The following is a 17,197-nucleotide window of genomic DNA, read 5'->3' on the forward strand; positions in this document are numbered from 1 at the left end:
GTTGACATCACAAGGGAATGTGTCTGATTTTGTTGGAGATTTCGGGGAAGGGGTGTTACAAAGAGCAGAATTATTCAACCACCAGCTCCACCTTCTCAATACACTTCTTTTCTAATAAAAACTCCCATTTGTACTGGGCGATTCCTAAAGATCCAAGCATGGGATAGCTTTGCCTGCCAGCGTTTAGAAGCCATCGCTTCCCTGGAAAGAGTTTGCACCGTTTCGTCTCTTCGAAAAGAAACGGATTTATAGAATTCTGTTTGTTTGCAAGAGACGGGCGGCTGGTTGTTGCTTTTTCTCTCCTCCAGCTGGAGACTGCAAAAATCCCCCAGAGAAACCGCACGCGAAGTTTATGGCCTCCACAATAAGCAGAAGAGCTCCCGCAGATCGGCTCCCCCCCCCCCGCCACTTTTGTTTTTTTAGGGGCTTGGAACTCTGCACGCGCTCCGCGACCGCGGTTCTCCTCGCTCTGCCCCTCCAAAGTTCTCCCTCAAGCACCGCCTGCAGGCTCCAGCGCGGTTGCCAGAGGCATTGCCCGGCCAGCGCCACTTCCTCTTCGAGAGAGCGAAAGAAAACAAGTTACCTGAAAGAAAGAGAAAAGCAAAGCCCCTTTCCTCCCTCTCTCTCTCCCTCTCCCCTTCCCCGCCCAACAACTCCTTCCGCGCTAAGTTCAACGCCAACTTTTCTGCAGGGAAAACCTCCGTGGCTAAGGAGTCCAAAAGCAGAGCTCTTTTTATTGTTTTAAAGGCGACAACCCCCCCCAGCCCTCGAAAACACAAGTAGGCGCCGTCCGAAACTCAACCGCAGGGCGCTGCCACTTCTCCTCGACCTGGTTCCCCTCATCCCGAAGTTATTAATTTCTCGGTTCATTTTTACGTTTACACACACACGCACAACAGCAGCAGCAGCAGCACCCTTTGGGGAGAAGCCTCGCCGCCTTTCCGTCCCCGTCCCCCCCCCGCACTCTTGAGGGAAACTTACGTTTAATCTGCCTGGGCTTGCTCTGTTTCCTTCGGGACATGCTGCTCGCCGGTATTGGTGCTGGTGGTGGCGGCTGTTGTTGTTGTTGTTGCCGCCGCCGCCGCCGCCGCTGTTCTTGTTTCAGGTGCACTGAGAGTGTGAAAAGGGGGTGTAAGGTAAGTAGGTGCGGGGCGGGGAGGGAAGAGGGGAGGAAGGGAGGAAGGAAGGTGTGAGGGGGTGGAAGAGGGCGAAAGAGAAAGAAAGAGAGAGAAGGGAGAGAGAAGGGAGAGCGAAGCAAGTCAACGTGCCGGGTTCATAAGAGACAGGAGCTGATGGGAGATGACAGGAAAAAAGAGAAGCGGAGAGGGAGGCTAGAGCCCAAGCTAGGCAGGCGCGCGCGCGCGCACGTGTGTGAGTGTGTGTGGTGCCTGCGCGCGCGCTTGTGCGCGTGAGGGGAAGAGGGCTGTGGGGGGGGGCGGGTTGGAAAGACAGAAAGAAAGGGAGATTTGGCGTGTCCGGTATATTGTGTAGTGGGGGGCGTTAAGTGAATGAGGGAAAAGAACAGACAGAACTGTGGGGGGGGGGAGGCAAGAGAAGAGAGGGAAGAAAGGCAGGACGGAAGGAGAAGAGAGATTGGGGAGGTGGGGGAGAGGAGGAAAAAGGAGGGAGCGCGGTCTCCCCCCCCCCCCGCCTCTCTCTCTCTGTGGCGTCTTTCCCTGTGCAGATGCTGCCGCCGGTGTCGCTCTCCGAGCAGCGCTCCCCTCAGACTGACCGGCTGCGCGAGGGGTGGGGGGGGGGGTTGGCTGGAGAGAGCGCGAGAGGAGCCCCGAGGCCTATCTAGCCCAGCATCCTGTTTCCCACAGGGGCACAACCGCGGGCAGGACACGAGGGCAACTGGCGACCGCCCCCCCCCTTTCTTTCTCCCGCTGCCCTTCCCCAGATGGCATTTCAGTGGCAAACGCTGCCGTCGTGGCTAGTACTACTAGCCTAGTAGCCGGTTTAGTCGGGGGGGGAGGGGCGCTTGGCATGGGGGAGTTTTGTCCGCCTGGCTTGAGGAGCCAGTGGCTGCCCCCAAATGCGCACGAGACCCCGCTTATGAGGAAAGTGGCTTCCCCTCAGAGTTGGCAAATCACCCTCCACTTCCTCCTCCTGTTGCCCTCAGTGTTTGTGTATGTGTTTTGTTTCTTTTTTTACTCTATGCATAGCCCCCGCCCTCAAAACAGCAGCAACTGGTACCCGTTAGAACCATAGGACCTTGCACCCCTCACGGAAGTTAAGTACATATCCTGATAACAGAAGGGTACTTTCCCGCAATATAGTGGGGAGTTCCTTGGAGTCATGCTGTTGGTGTTCACGTGGGAATGTTGATTCGGGACAGAGAAAGTGGAAAAGAACCATTGCAGCCAATCTAGGGACTGCATTCACAACGCAGAGCCAGAAATGCTTAAAGGCACTTTGACAACCCAAGTCTAAAACATACTTCCTGGAAAGTATTCCATTATACTTTTTTCCTGAGTGTTGCTTAGCATGCAAATAGAGTAGTAAGAGCACTATCCAGGAGAGCTTACTCTCTAATCAGTGCTCCCCCCCCCCAAATGTTTAGGGGTACTCTCATTTTGACTCAAGAAAATCACTATTTTATAGTTCAAATTGAGGGAAATAAATACAGTAAATGGACAAAAGTACAAAGATTCACAAAATGTTTAGGTGTATGCATACCCCCAAGGGGAAAAACACTGTCTCTAATAAAGAGTGCGGAAGATTGTCTGCAATCCTTGTTATGACTTTCCCCAGTTTGGGCAAAAAATCAAATAATGATGTCAACTTCATAAACTTCTGAGCTTCTGTAAACAAGAATAAGATGCACTTATGTTGTGTGAAAATGTCCTTATTCTGAGTGGCAGAATTATCGGAGCCCTCAATCCCCCCCCCCTTTTTTAGGCAGTCTCACAAAAGTTTCTCTCTGAAACCTGCTCCACCTTGAAACATGTGAAGTAATAATTCAAAAGACCATGCCTTCATAGATAGATTTGTCTATGTACTATGTACTAATTTATATGAATTTATTGCACTGCAATTAAGAAAAGAAAATTCTACTACCCTGCTTTATTTCATTTCATTTCATTGGATGACTCTTTTAACAAAGAGGCTTTATGCTTGTACCTTGTAAATTCACTAACGATTCTATTCTAATAGTTTTAGTGAGACAAGGGGACAGTTCCACCATGCACAGCATACTTTTGAGAAGCCCTTCATTGAGCGGGGGATGAGGAATATACTGGGGAAGGTTTACTTACAGTATTATACCCTTTTCCCCAGTAAGTGTTAAAAGAACCCAGTGTTTATTTCTCTAGCATTTCAAAGAATCAAAGTACTTTGCACAGAATTCAAAAAGCGAAGCCTCACAAAGCCGCTGGCCAAAGCCTCACAATCTAAGCCTGCACAAGGCCACAGGTGGATTTAGGGGCTGGCTGATGAGGCTTCTGATTAATGGATGGTGCAAGTCCAGGTTTCTCCCTCTACAAGGACAGGGGGCAGAAGAAACTGCAGGTGAACGCAGAGAGAAACCAATAGTTGCCAACTGAACAAGAAGAAACAGTAGGTTGTCCATTTCATTTCCCTACTTTAAACTTTGCAACAGAGCACATAGAGAGACCCAGCAATATAAATACTTGCCCCTGTGCACAGTTCACCCATTCAGATAATAGGCATTTTATTAGTCATCTAGAATGCTGCACAATATAGTAAAATCTAGAACTCACCACTTTTAAGCACACACAGATCCCAGAGACTCAAGTTATTTGTTGTGCATAGTTTATTTAAAAGCTTTCATTCTGGTATAAATTATCTATGAATAGGTTATGATCCTCATCAAATTTATCTGCTACTCAATTTTTTTTTCTTGAGAGAAGCATTTAACTTGAGGGTCATTCACTAGCTTGCCACTATCAACATTCATTATATGAATCTATATAAATTCTGAAATCATATGGGGCAGTTTCTGTATTCTTATTGGATTATTTTTTCCTCTTCACAAACTATCTGACAAAAAGAACACACATATAAATCAAGCTTAATATATGCATGTGCAAGGTTTTGAGGAACATTTATGCTGAAAATGAGCTTCTAAATGTGTTTTCATCCCTTCAGGTAAAAATAAAAAATGCACAAATATATGTTTATTAATTGAAAAATTAATATAATTATGTAAAAAATATTTAAAATTAGATTCACAGCATCTAGCACGCTCTTTGTAGATTGGCCTTCCTTACAAGGTTCTCATGAATCACTGAGAAACTATAGTTTATTCACACTGAATACCTGAAATTCATTATATAAATTCTAAATATTAAGATAACTTTTTGTGCTATAAGCTAAAATAGTAATTTCCAACAACTGTTATTTTTCCTGTACATGTCAACATTTCTGTTTTTTATATGGAAACTAGGTATGATTTTAATGCTTAATTCTTTTATTAAACTTTTGACACTGAAGTTGTCTTTTGAAAACTGAAGAGCAAAAACAAATAATCCATTCTTAATTTACCCTAGTTGAAACAAAAATTCCAGCTTCATAATGGCAAATAATAATTTCAATCTGATTGTGACTGCCTTAGGTGTCTGTAAAGGTAAACAAGCAATAAAATTAAAAAACACAATTAGGAAGTCATTTCAGCTGAAGAAAAAGTTAAAACAAAAATTATTGTGTTTAAATACACCATGTACATTTAGTTGTTAAATTAGGCATGACTTTAACACTCATAAGAATAAAAATCTGCATTAACTCGGACAAAGAGGAGAGAGCTCAGCTGCAGACCCTCCAAGTGTCCCTATTTTCCAGGGATGTCCCGGATTTAGAGAAGCCACCCCGATTTCTGATTTGATCCCAGAATGTCCTGCTTTTCCTTAGGACATCCCTATTTTCATTGGAGAAATGTTGGAGGGTATGGTAGGATGTCCTCATTTTCATTGGAAAAATGTTGGAGGGTATGGAGTTATTCGACTCCTGAGCTGTCTGAAGGCAATCCTGTATAGGGAAGATTTTTTTTAATGTTTAATGTTTTATATATGTTGGAAGCTGCCCAGAGTGGCTGGGGCAACCCAGTAATAATAAAACTATTATTATGGAATGGGATGTCCCTATTTTCATTGGAGAAATGTTGGAGGGTATGCAGTTGATTAGAGCGTGGTGCTGATAACATGGTCACAGGTTCGATCCCCATGTGGGACAGTTACATTGGACTAGATCAGGGGTCAGCAACCTTTTTCAGCTGTGAGCCAGTCCACCGTCCCTCAGACCTTGTGGTGGGCCGGGCTACATTTTTTTGGGAGAAGGGGGAATGAACAAATTCCTATGCCCCACAAATAACCCAGAGATGCATTTTAAATAAAAGCACACATTCTGCTCATGTAAAAACACCAGACAGGCCCCACAAATAACCCAGAGATACATTTTAAATAAAAGGACACATTCTACTCATGTAAAAACACGCTGATTCCCACAAGCTGGATTGAGAAGGCGATTGGGCCGCATCCTGTCCTTAGGTTACCTACCCATGGACTAGATGGTCCTCAGGGTTACTTCCAGCTCTACAATTCTACGCTGCTATTAAATATATCTGTACATTCTTATGTACAGATAATCCATTCATACAATGTACCGGTACCTTCATCACTCTTTCAAATACATACCATACTACATACAGTCATACCTCGGGTTAAATATGCTTTAGGCTGAGCGTTTTCAGGTTGCGTTCCATGGCGACCTGGAAGTAACGGAACAGGTTACTTCCGGGTTTCGCCGCTCGCGCACGTGCAGATGCTCAAAATGACATCACGCGCATGCACAGTAGCAGCGAATCGCGACCCGCGCACACGCAGACATGGGTTGCATTCTGCTCAGGATGCGAACGGGCTCCGGAATGGATCCCATTCGCATCCAGAGGTACCACTGTATATCACAAATGCTCAAACAGTTTTTGCTTACTAGGGATAGTCCCGGTTGTTTGTCCATTGGTTTTTAAGTGTTGCATTCTTGGCTTAGCTGCCGTGCCAGGCTGCTCAGCAGACAGCGCAGGCAGGGAGGGAGGGAGGCAAATGAACAAGGCCCTAGAAGCGGGTAGTTAGGGAGATGTGGACCAGATGGAGGGGGGCCATGAAAGAAAAGTTTGAAGAGGGAGTGGCCAAACAGAATTAAGAAAACAGTCCAGAGAAGACAGGTGAAGCAAATCCAGGTAAGAGAGAATGAGCAGAAAGGAAAGGTACAGATGGCAAGGAGATGGAAGGAAAAGTAAAGTTCGTATCTTGTTCTGAAATAGCCAGTATTCTGCTAGGCTCTAGTCTATTCTCATCTCAAGCCTTTGATTGTTTATCACTGCAGATGAAAAGGTCACCAACACATAATTGTCTTCCAAGTCCCATGGCTAGAAATAGCAAAGCAAATGTCAGAGTTCTAGTCCTGCCTCCTAGTGCTCCCTGACACCAAAGGCAAGGTGCCATTAACTTCAAGGAAGCCTGAAACAGGCCACAGTCAACTTAGACCAACATAAGACAAACTTCTAAATAGAAATACAGAGCCAAAGTTCTGAGCCTTTCATGTTAGCTGCATCAGCATATCACTGATATAATCACCTTAAACTGTTACCAGAGATTGCACTCAGACTAAGCTACATCACAAACTGCTTTGCATTACCACCCAGTGACACTGGAAGGTGCACTTAAAAATAATACTTCCTAAAGCTTTTCATAATTCCCTTAAAGATGAATATGGTTGTGAGCAATATATTTCACTTTATGCTGAAGACATATTGCTGCTTTTATTATTTTTTTTAGCATTCCTTACCTGATATGACTGCTCTGTCTTACAACTGCGGCTAAACCTCCTGCTGCAAAATTAATTTGATTAAATCCAATGCTTGACCTTGTCAGCTAGTGACCTTAGACAGCACTTTGCAAACTACTACTTTCTAGAGTCTGCTAAATGTTTCACCTGTGTTGGAATACTTCTGTCTCCCATGATGCTTTCTGCCCAATAATAGGAACAATTTCTTCAAAAAATTATTTATTAGAAAAATGAGCTTGCATCCTATAAGATTGAGAGTTTTCTGGTTTACAATAAATGCCTGTATATCATGTAGCCTTTATCCATTACAACTATGGTTGTAAATATACTTGAAGTTGATACTTTTAAGGTTTCTTCAAATTAACAGAATTTAATTTTTAGTGACCTATTCACACTATGTATATATCTATATTGTTTATATACGTTTAACTTTCATGGCTTCCAGGTAACTGAGTTTGCAAAAGATGTTGAGAATTACTTATTGAAAATCACTAGCCCCCTACCCCTTCACAGATCTTCAGTTCCTATTGTTCCCTCTGGCAAGAGGATGACTGCTAAACTGGTTGAAGTCTGTTGTGTAATTATGCTCTAATAGGACAGTTTACAAATGAGATAAGCACTACTTAGTTCCATTGTTATCACCAGTAAGCGCTGAAGTAATTGGCCTCCAAGTAACAATTCTCCCCGTGAGCCTCCAATTCTGATTTGAAGAGCAAACATAAACCATAGTTTGTTGGTTTGGATGTCATGGCCAACTATGGTTAGCACTGATGGGCAAATCATTAACATTCCAGTTCATGTCACTTTCAGATGTGTTCCTTTTGAAGTCTGTTCTGCCCTTCTCCTGCATTACTTCATGGACTTTCAAAAAACCCCAAAGAATTCTGAGAATTCTTACACACACCCCAAAAGGTAGTTGAAGTTACGAGGTGACCCAAAGACTGCTTTAATTTATTTTATTTTATTTCCTTTTTAACAGGCAAGAGCAGCTGCCGTGTGCACTGAAAGTAGAACTGCAAGCATTTCTTGGAACAATGTGATGATGTACCCTCCCTCCCAAGGAGATTTTATGGCGGGGTTTGTGTGTGTGGAGAGAAGGCTGCAGCTAATAAAATCAGTCAAATTACAGCATTAGTTGGGATTCAGAGAAGTTGTTCAACACTGGAGATGATTTCCTTCCAGATTACTCAACCTCCACAAATGTCAGAACTCTGATGTTTGCTGCTTAGAGCTATGCTGTGCCTATGTATGGGTTGGGGACCTGATTAGAAAAACTGATTAATGAATCAAAATGAATCAAGAAACGTGGCCAAACCTGATCACTTCTATACAGTATGTGAATGGGCCACCACTACAAACTCAGATGTTGTTCGGGACAAACACTAGGATAAAACAACAACAACAACAACAACAACAGTAAAATGGCAATTAAAACAGAGCCTGAAATCAATATCATTACAGAGCCACAGAGTTCAGCGATTAAAAGCTTGCAGGAACAAAAAGATGCTAGCTGTGCACCAAAGAGCTAGCAAAAGAAGGCAGCTATTTTTCAGAAAGGGCTTTCCACAATCTAGGCATCACCATGGAGATAACCTAGTATCTTTCGCCTCCTCATCTTTTGCACCTCTGAGGCTGATGGGACATAACAGGGGGCCTCTGATACCGATCTTAACTCCTAGGTGGTGTAAGTGATTCTAAAGATGCTCTGTTCCTGCTTCAAAGCCATTAGGGGTTTGAATATTTTTTAACTGTAGAGCAGACTTTCTCAACCTTGGCTCCCCAGGTGTGATTGGACTACAACTCTCTTCATCCATGACCACTGGTCCTAACAGGTAGGGATAACAGGAGTTGCAGCCCAACTACAGATAGGGATCCAAGGTTGAGAAAGGCTGATCTAGAGACAGTGGTGGAGCTTCATGCTCTGGCATGGGGGGGGCAGAGAGCAGGCGGGGATGGGGCTGGTGCGTGTCCTGGGGGCGTGGCACGCCACCTACAGTGGCGGGGCACCCAGTGGGGGCAGGCAGCCACAATGGCACCCTGGGGATCACGCTGCCAGGGGACCCCTCTTCCTCCACCAGTGTCTAGAGAGATTCGTTAAAACATGCAGAAAGAATCTCCCTCCCCTACATAACCCGTCCCATTTGAAATCTAGAAATCATGGACTTTCAGAGAGGGTTACAGTCTTAAAACAATGAGGAAAATAATAAAAATGGAAGAAGAAAGAATGAGCTTAAATGAATCCAGATATGATTTGTTACTGTCTGTGATATACCCTGGGGTTCAGGTAAACAGCAGTTTTACAATGAAACAATGGCTTAATTTTGCTTTTGCTTTTCACTTGTTATGAGTCAACAGGACTTTTTAAAGGAGCTGACTCAACCCTCACTGCTAGTCTTAAATAAAGTTGCTGGAAGCCACAGGAGGGGATAGTGCTTTTGCGCTTGGTCTTGTTTGTGAGTTTCCCATGGGCATCTAGGTGGGTCATTGGCTTGATCTTCTCATGCCCTTACCATGAAACAGCAACAGCTCAGTGGTGCAGCATACAATCACTGGTTAAATCCCTGGCATCTTCAGTCAGGTAGCAGAAGAAGCAAAGACTCCTGAAACCCTGGAGATCTGAGATCATGGTCAGCTGCTGCCAGCCAGAGTAGACAGTACTGGGTTAGATGTGCCAGTGGCATTACACATACAACTTGTATCTTGCCCTGCATACAGAATAGCTTTTATTCAAGTATACTTCTTGACCAGTTTTTATCAATAGAATTAAATGAGGCAAATAAGTAATCTTCCTTGCTTCCCATGTATCCTCTGAAGAAATCCGTTTATTATTCAGTTGGCTGGTCATATATCAATACACGATCTTATTAGACAGCAAATGTAACTGTCAATTGCCACTGCTGTAAGTATTGGATATCTTGTGCTAGAAAAAGCAGAAATAATAAGCATGGAAAATATCAATATGGATTAATGTGAGGGCCATAGAGCTGAGGATTTATTAATTTCAGTTTGGTTGCATAATGCAAAGTTGTAAAGTGAGATAGATTCATGATTAAAATATCATTGATCTAGCTGGAGTTCATTGAAGATTGTTGCAAGATTTTGGGAGGGGCTGTATTTAAACACTTCCCATTAGAAGCTTAAGCATTTTTTATTTCTTACGTTTCTGTGCCACTTCAGAGAACAGCTGTTAGAATGGTTTATATCCAAATAAAGTAACATACAAAAATGAGATAGAAAAAGGAACACAATCAATAGAATGCTCTATATAATATGCTCTCTCTCTGCAATGTAAGTTGAACAGTTAATATGTTGTTTTGTTGTTGTTTAGTCATTTAGTCGTGTCCAACTCTTTGTGAACGAATGGACCAGAGCATGCCAGGCACTCCTGTCTTCCACTGCCTCCCCACAGTTTGGTCAAACTCATGCTGGTAGCTTCGAGAACACTGTCCAACCATCTCGTCCTCTGTCGTCCCCTTCTCCTTGTGCCCTCCATCTTTCCCAACATCAGGGAACAGTTAATATACTGTATATAAAAACCAGTTCAAACGAGATGTGCACATTCACTAGGACTGATGAAAAATGTGCATGTAATCTGTCCATAAAGTGGGAATTGTGCACATTTCCCCATCAATATACATAATTTCCAACAGGCCTGGCATATGTGCATGTATCACTTGAATTTTGCATGTTTGGTTGCCATGATACATAACCTCCAGTGGACTTCAGGGAATGTGCAAATCCCAGTTGATTTTGTACATTTTCTGGCCAATGTGAATATTTTCCAGTCAGTATGCATAGTTTCCAAGAAACATGCTCTTAAAACACACACACACATCACTTCAGGGGTGTTCAGTGTGTGCCCTCCAGGCTACTTCTGGCCCACTGCCAAATTGTACATACCCCCCCCCCCAAATGCCCTCCACTGATCAGCTGAGCAGTGGAAAGAAAGGGTGGGGCTCCAGATAAAGATTAACATTTTTCATGCAGTTCAGCCTCCTTTTCCCCACTCTTAAAAACACACCAGCCCTGCATCTGTTCTTTGAAAACACCTTTGGTGTATTACTAGAAGCAACATACTATTCCATGTGCCTCACTGTTTCAAAGGTAACGAATTAGAGGAAGAATAGAATACACCTTGCATATACAAATGCAGCATGAAGAATGCATATCTGAAGTTACCATTATGCATTACCAACAGATCTGTCTGCCCCTGACTTCCATGAAATTCAAGGTAAGAAGAATGCTAAATGAATGCATGGTGGATCTAATCACACGGCTCCAAAATGAGTAGCATTTTTTTCCTGGTTTTGCAAGATCAGTGTCTTTTTGCAGCACATCCCAATTTTAGATTTTAAAAAAGCTGAAATAAATGTACAACCAGTGGCAGCTAGATTACTGGACTTTATTATTATTATTATTCTAGATATGATGGGCATGGCATTGAAGCTTGCAAGCCTAAAGGAGTTTGTATCCCAGAGTTGAATCTCTGCTAAACAGCTGGTTGCAGCACTACTTAAAATACATGTTAAATAAACCGTGATTTATTTAGGAGTAAGCATCTCGGTCTTCCAATGCCCAGTGTCTTTGTACCTCCAACTGCTATGCAAATACCCTTGAATAAAAAAAAATCAGATCACAGTATGTAGCCCTCATTGTTCCCACATGTCCAACAAATCCTCATGATCTAACAGATGCAAACTGTGTGCACAAAACCCCTGACATGCTACCTAAATTTTATCAATTGCTCCTGCTAGTGGCATCTTGCAGTATACATTTTAACCTGCTGGTGTTTGAAAACCATTATTTGTACTTCTATGGCATGAAAGGAGGGGAACCCAACCAACTGCTGACACTTATGTAATGTACATAAAATGGAAAGGGGGAAAATATATCACGCTGATCCAAAGTTCCATGGTCACTCAGATAGGCATATAAACTCTCATACATGTGGGCTTCTCCATTCATTCAATATATGCACCTTTGTCCACAAGGGACTCAGATAGATCTGCAGTGTGTTGCTAATGTGTGTGCAGAGAAGGGACATAAATACTGGTGATTATAAAGGTTCACAACTAAAATCTATGATTAGTTGCACATCAGTAGAAATTGCTTTGGGGTTTTTTGTTAGATTTTGTAGAAACTGTGTTGTTGCTTTTAAAAGTTTATTTGTACTTCATTTTTTAAATATGTGGTACTTCAAGCTGCGTAGTGGCTTATACCTTTGTATAATAAATAAAATAAGTGCCTCAGGCAGTAGGAGCAGGGATTTGAATGCACTTGGCCCCATGCTTGCTTGCCTCAACCTGCCACTCACTTGCCCCTGTCACCATCACATGAAGAAGGAAGCCGTAGCACCTTGGGAAATCTAGGAGTAGGAAGGTGACAGAAACATTGATGGAGGGGACAGGGGTATCAGGCTTGTCCCTGCTGCACAATGCCCTCCCCCCATATATGCTGTATTGTATATGCATCATCTGAAGAAGGCTTCTGTTGTTCAATAATTTGGGATGTTTGCTTGTTACAGTACTTTAAAGGAGCAAACCACCTTGGGGCAAATATCCTAAATAAATGAACAGCATTCCTAAATGGCAGGAACTCAAAATTTTCCTTTTCTCTGCAGCGTATTTAAAAAGACAATCCAAACTCACACGCAAAAAGGACTGTGGTTCAGGACCAATAGCCGAATGTGTTGTGCAATGCCACAGAATTCATATCACAGCAGGACTTTGGGATTGAGTTAAGGAAATCAATGGAATGGGGTTCCCATTTTGTGTTTCAACAAAAAAAGGTGTGCCATTCTGATTTACAGGCTGAATAGCAACCTCTAGCTATTATATCACTCCAAAATGTTGCAGCAGCTTAGATAGGAAAGTTATAGGAAACTCCCCAACATTTTCAGCAGTGGGTTTTCTACAGACTTTGGCAAAAGAATGATTGGGCAATTCTTAATTTTGTTGGCACCTTTATTGTTTGCCCTTCAGTTTGGCATAGACCTCTACATACACATCAGAAAGGGAATATATGGGGGGCAATGAATGTACATAAACATGAAGCAATGAGCCCATCTTCAGAGCTATAAAGAAATGCTGTAAAGGCAAAGCCAGAGATATGATTTGTCTGATCTTATAACTAGAAGTAATACTGACAGGAGCAAGAACACTGTAAATACTGAGGAAAGGACATGAAATATTTCCTTCTGTGGCTGTAGAAAGATCTACAGGGAAGGGAGATATAACACAGAGTCAACAAAGAATATTATAAGATCACTTCAGAAAACAACAGGAGGGAGGGAGCCTATGAAAATATTGAACAGGAAATCCTTTTCTTGCGGGAATAGCTGAAAGCGTTAATAGTGTGTTATGGACAGGTTACCCCAAAAACAAGGAGGCAAGAGGAAATAAAAATCAACTGTGAATATTGATATGGTTGGCATGGGAACCCAGGCTGCCAGAAAAGCTTTGTTAATTGCATCATCAGATCCACCTTTATGAGGCTGCCATAGGGGGAATGTACTGGCGTATTGGGCAATCCTCTCTGGCCCAGTCACACTTTTCTGTCAAAATAATGTCAATAAAACAGTAGGAATGAGAAGGGTGGTAGTAGTGGTAGTGGTAGGAAAAACAAGTCCCAAAACACATAGCATCTTCCATCTGAAGCATTTTTTCAGACTGGCTGTGCCTGGGAGGCCTCAGGAACAGAGGTAGGAACATGTGGGGAGGGGTGGAGCCAACAGGCTTATCCACAATCGCTTCCTTATATATGTATATTTACCCTCAGCGCTTTTTCTGACTATACATTCTGGTATGGAGTACTGGCAGCTTTTTTTAGAGCACAGGTAAGGAACATTTCTGGTCCAGTGGACCAGGTCTCCACCACCCTATTGTCACTAGTGGGAGGGGCCATCTACCTGCCAGTCATCTTACATCTTAATGAGATAGTCAGCTGGTGGACAAAGTTGTGTTTAAATCTTGCTTTCGGCTTTGAGATCCTTGAGGGTTGAAACCTCCTTCCATCAGCTGATGTGTGAGAGTTCAATCTGTATTATTATTATTCTTTTTTCCCTAACAGGACTCAAGGCAGCTTACAGCTAAAAACAAGAACTACTAAAAATATAGAAAAATCAATCATGAAAATACAATTAAAGAATGAAAACTATATACATATATAACATCTGTTTAAAACATACCAATAATTACAATAAAACCAGCACTATGCCAGCTCTTTAATTAAAAGCAGTCAATTTCCAAAGGCCTGCTGGCATAAGGGCAACGAGAAAGCTAGTCTAGCTTCTCTAGGGAGGAAGTCTGGGAGCAGCCTCCATGAAGGCCCTATCCCTCTCCCATATCTCCACCAAGCATGTCTGGGAGAGTGGTGGGACCGAGAGAAGCCCCGCTCAAGATCTCATAACCCAGGCAGGTCTGTATGAGGGAATCTGGTCTTGCAGACACCTTGGACCTAAGCTTTCTGCAAGCTTTGCTGCATTACTAATAATAATAACAGTACAGTGGTACCTCAGTTTAAGTACTTAATTCGTTCCGGAGGTCCGTTCTTAACCTGAAACTGTTCTTAACCTGAAGCACCACTTTAGCTAATAGGGCCTCCTGCTGCCGGCGTGCCGCTGGAGCACGATTTCTGTTCTCATCCTGAAGCAAAGTTCTTAACCCGAGGTACTATTTCTGGGTTAGCAGAGTCTGTAACCTGAAGCGTATGTAACCTGAAGCGTATTTAACCCGAGGTACCACTGTAACTGATAACACATTTTGGGTTGCCTAATTTTACATACTTTTACTACAGACTTGTAATACACTGGACCCTCCGGATATGAACTTAATTCATTCCGGGGGTCCGTTCACACCCTGAAAATATGTAAAGAGGTGTGCTTCCACGCATGCGTGTGGCATGATTGAGTGCTTCTGCACATGCACAAGGCACACAGAGCGCTTCTGTACATGCAGCGAAACCCAGAAGTATACACTTCCGGGTTTGCCATGGCCGTAACCGGAAGATTCCATATCCAGAGGTACGACTGTATATATGCATATGGAAAAGATGAAGATTTAATATTACAAAAAATGGGGGTTTTAAAAAATGAAAATGGCTTGGTCCAGGGCATCATAACCCAGCAAGTGCTTGCAAAATCTCACTCAGTGTGTGCTCACTTCAATGAGGGCACAAAATAGTGAATTACATGATATTTTGTAATTTAGAAAAACTTGAACTTGGTTCACATCTCTACCCTGGGCAGTTTATAGTTTAGTCAGCTCAGCCTGCATAGCTCAGTCGGTTAAAGAGCAGTGGTGATAATGCCAAGGTTGAAACTTTCATCCCCATATGGGACACCTGCATATCCCTGCATTGCAGAGGGTTGGACTAGGAGATCTTCAAGGTCCCTTCCAACTCTACAATTTCATGATTGTATATAATAATAGTTTGCTCCCACACTGCTAACTTTCCCTTCAGCAATAAACAGGGAGGTATATAAATTCAATAATAAATAAATAATAAAATACCAGTTGTTTGATCTCTTTTCCTGCCCAAACCTCACTTCTTTACATCTCCGTTAATGCTTTTCAATCATGCAGGCAGGTGGGGGTTGCATGTCATATGGGTATTTCTACCTTGCTAGCAGTTCCTTGTGAATCTGTTTTAAAAGTACCCTTTTAAAGTGGCTGAATTTCTCTACACTTGTGTATTTTGTACCACAGAGCTGCAAAGAAGCATGTTGCAGTGCTAGTGCCACAGTGCCAGGTGGTGAATTCCTACGAATGTTTGCCTCAGGCCTCATTTTCATCGCTTGCTCTTGTTGCCCAAGCAGAGTTCTGTTCTGTCAGGCTGACAAAACTGCAGCCAATTCTACAGCTGTTGAATAACAGGAAATTTGGGACATTCAAAATGGGATTTCTTGTATAATCTGGCAATATGGCAGAATCTGAACAAGTGAGCAATGTGAACCATTGTTTGGTTGCTAAATGTGGTACATGTTCCATTTGTGGAGCTTGAGTTATCTAGGAAGGAAATTATTTCGAAAACCTCATTAGAGGTGATTTATTTGCCAGCCAATCTGTATGGAAATGTTTTCTCTCTAAAATACAGTCCTGCAGAGGCTCTTGGTTAAAACTGCATTTTTGTGTGAAACAGAACCACCTGGAGCTGGTCCTCGTTCACACTTCCTATGATACGCAGTGCCAATTTTGGAAGCACCGACATAGTGTGAGGGTTTACTAGGGTTTCACAGACTGCGTAAGCAGGAACAGAAATTCACAGAAGGGGAAAGGCACAACTCTATTTTATGGAGTACAAAAGCAAAGCAAATTCCACAAAGGCTTCAATCATAATTCAAATCAGTTGCCACAAGGCTTCAACTGCAACAGGAGATATAATTACCAATCAAAGGTGGCTCACTGCAACCCGAAGTATATCTGCAGAAAATGGGGGGTGGAGAGTCCTCTGATCTTCAAGATGAAGTGAGTCCTGGACCTTTTCCAGTCAGTCCAGGGCAAGGTTTCACCAACAGAACAGGCACACCATCCAGTATTCTGCTGTCCAGGGAGATCTTCAAATCCTCATATTCAACTAAAACGCAACTGGAGCTGATCATGTCAGATGTTCTCCCTCGCTTACCCGTAGCTTTTTCTCTCCCCTTTATACAACCTCCCTTTCCTCCTTATGCTAGTATCTTCCGTTTCTGTGCATGTAAAAACTGGCTGATGATGATGGCAAAAACAACCCAGAATATTTTTGATATGAAAAATTATGGGATTTCAGCAGAATGTTACAGGATATGGACAGGTTAGAAATGAAGGAATATGACTGCCCCAAAACATTTGAAGGTGCAAATAGTTTGAATGTGGAATCATGGAGGACTGCCTGAGAGCATCAAGAGAACAAATCCTCATTATGCGCAATAAAAGGGAGGTTTGGAGGGCCCCCAGGAACCTGGGTTTGGACATCACAGGAAGACAAGCTTTATGCAGCTTCCTCATTTGTTTCTCCCACTCACTCCATGGGAGGAGTGAAGCAGGTAGGATTTGACAGCATGCAACCAGCATGCTCTTTATTCCTGATAAACCATGATAAGCCACTAACCTGGGCTTACATGCAGATGGGGTCTGAAAGCTTGAATTGTAAAGCAGTTACAAATTTTGGTGAAAAGCTGCACAATCTCTGGAGTTCCTTCCAAGTCTGGACACATTTTCATGAGATTTTAGGATTGGATTCAATGAGTGCAGCTATAATTGCATCCTTCAAATGAAATATGAGAAAGTAGGTCTCTGCTAAATAAACACTAATGCAAAACCTTTCCATTTTTCTTTTGCATTTAGAGGTGCAGAATGCCAAAGAACATAGTATTTTCAGGGTACTCCTTTGCTTTGTGAGCTGTCTTCCAAAAAGGACA

General features: G+C 42.8%; 1 protein-coding gene across 3 annotated transcripts in view; it reads right to left on the reverse strand.

Moving 5' to 3' along the window:
- ZFPM2 (zinc finger protein, FOG family member 2) overlaps positions 1-17,197 on the reverse strand; it is a 463,644-nt gene that overhangs the window by 336,085 nt on the left and 110,362 nt on the right. The window contains exon 1 of one of the 3 annotated variants that reach the window (XM_081012504.1): positions 982-1,727. The exons of 1 other annotated variant lie outside the window; for it this stretch is intronic. In XM_081012504.1, coding sequence (XP_080868630.1) covers positions 982-1,021 — 40 coding nt within the window. In that variant the 5' untranslated portion in view covers positions 1,022-1,727. Of the gene's footprint in view, positions 1-981; positions 1,728-17,197 lie in introns of those variants that run through there. One more of the 3 variants, XM_081012502.1, reaches the window with a different exon arrangement.

Source organism: Podarcis pityusensis (genome assembly GCF_964106645.2).
Source record: "Podarcis pityusensis genome assembly, chromosome: 7".
In the NCBI taxonomy this organism is placed as follows: Eukaryota; Metazoa; Chordata; class Lepidosauria; order Squamata; family Lacertidae; genus Podarcis; species Podarcis pityusensis.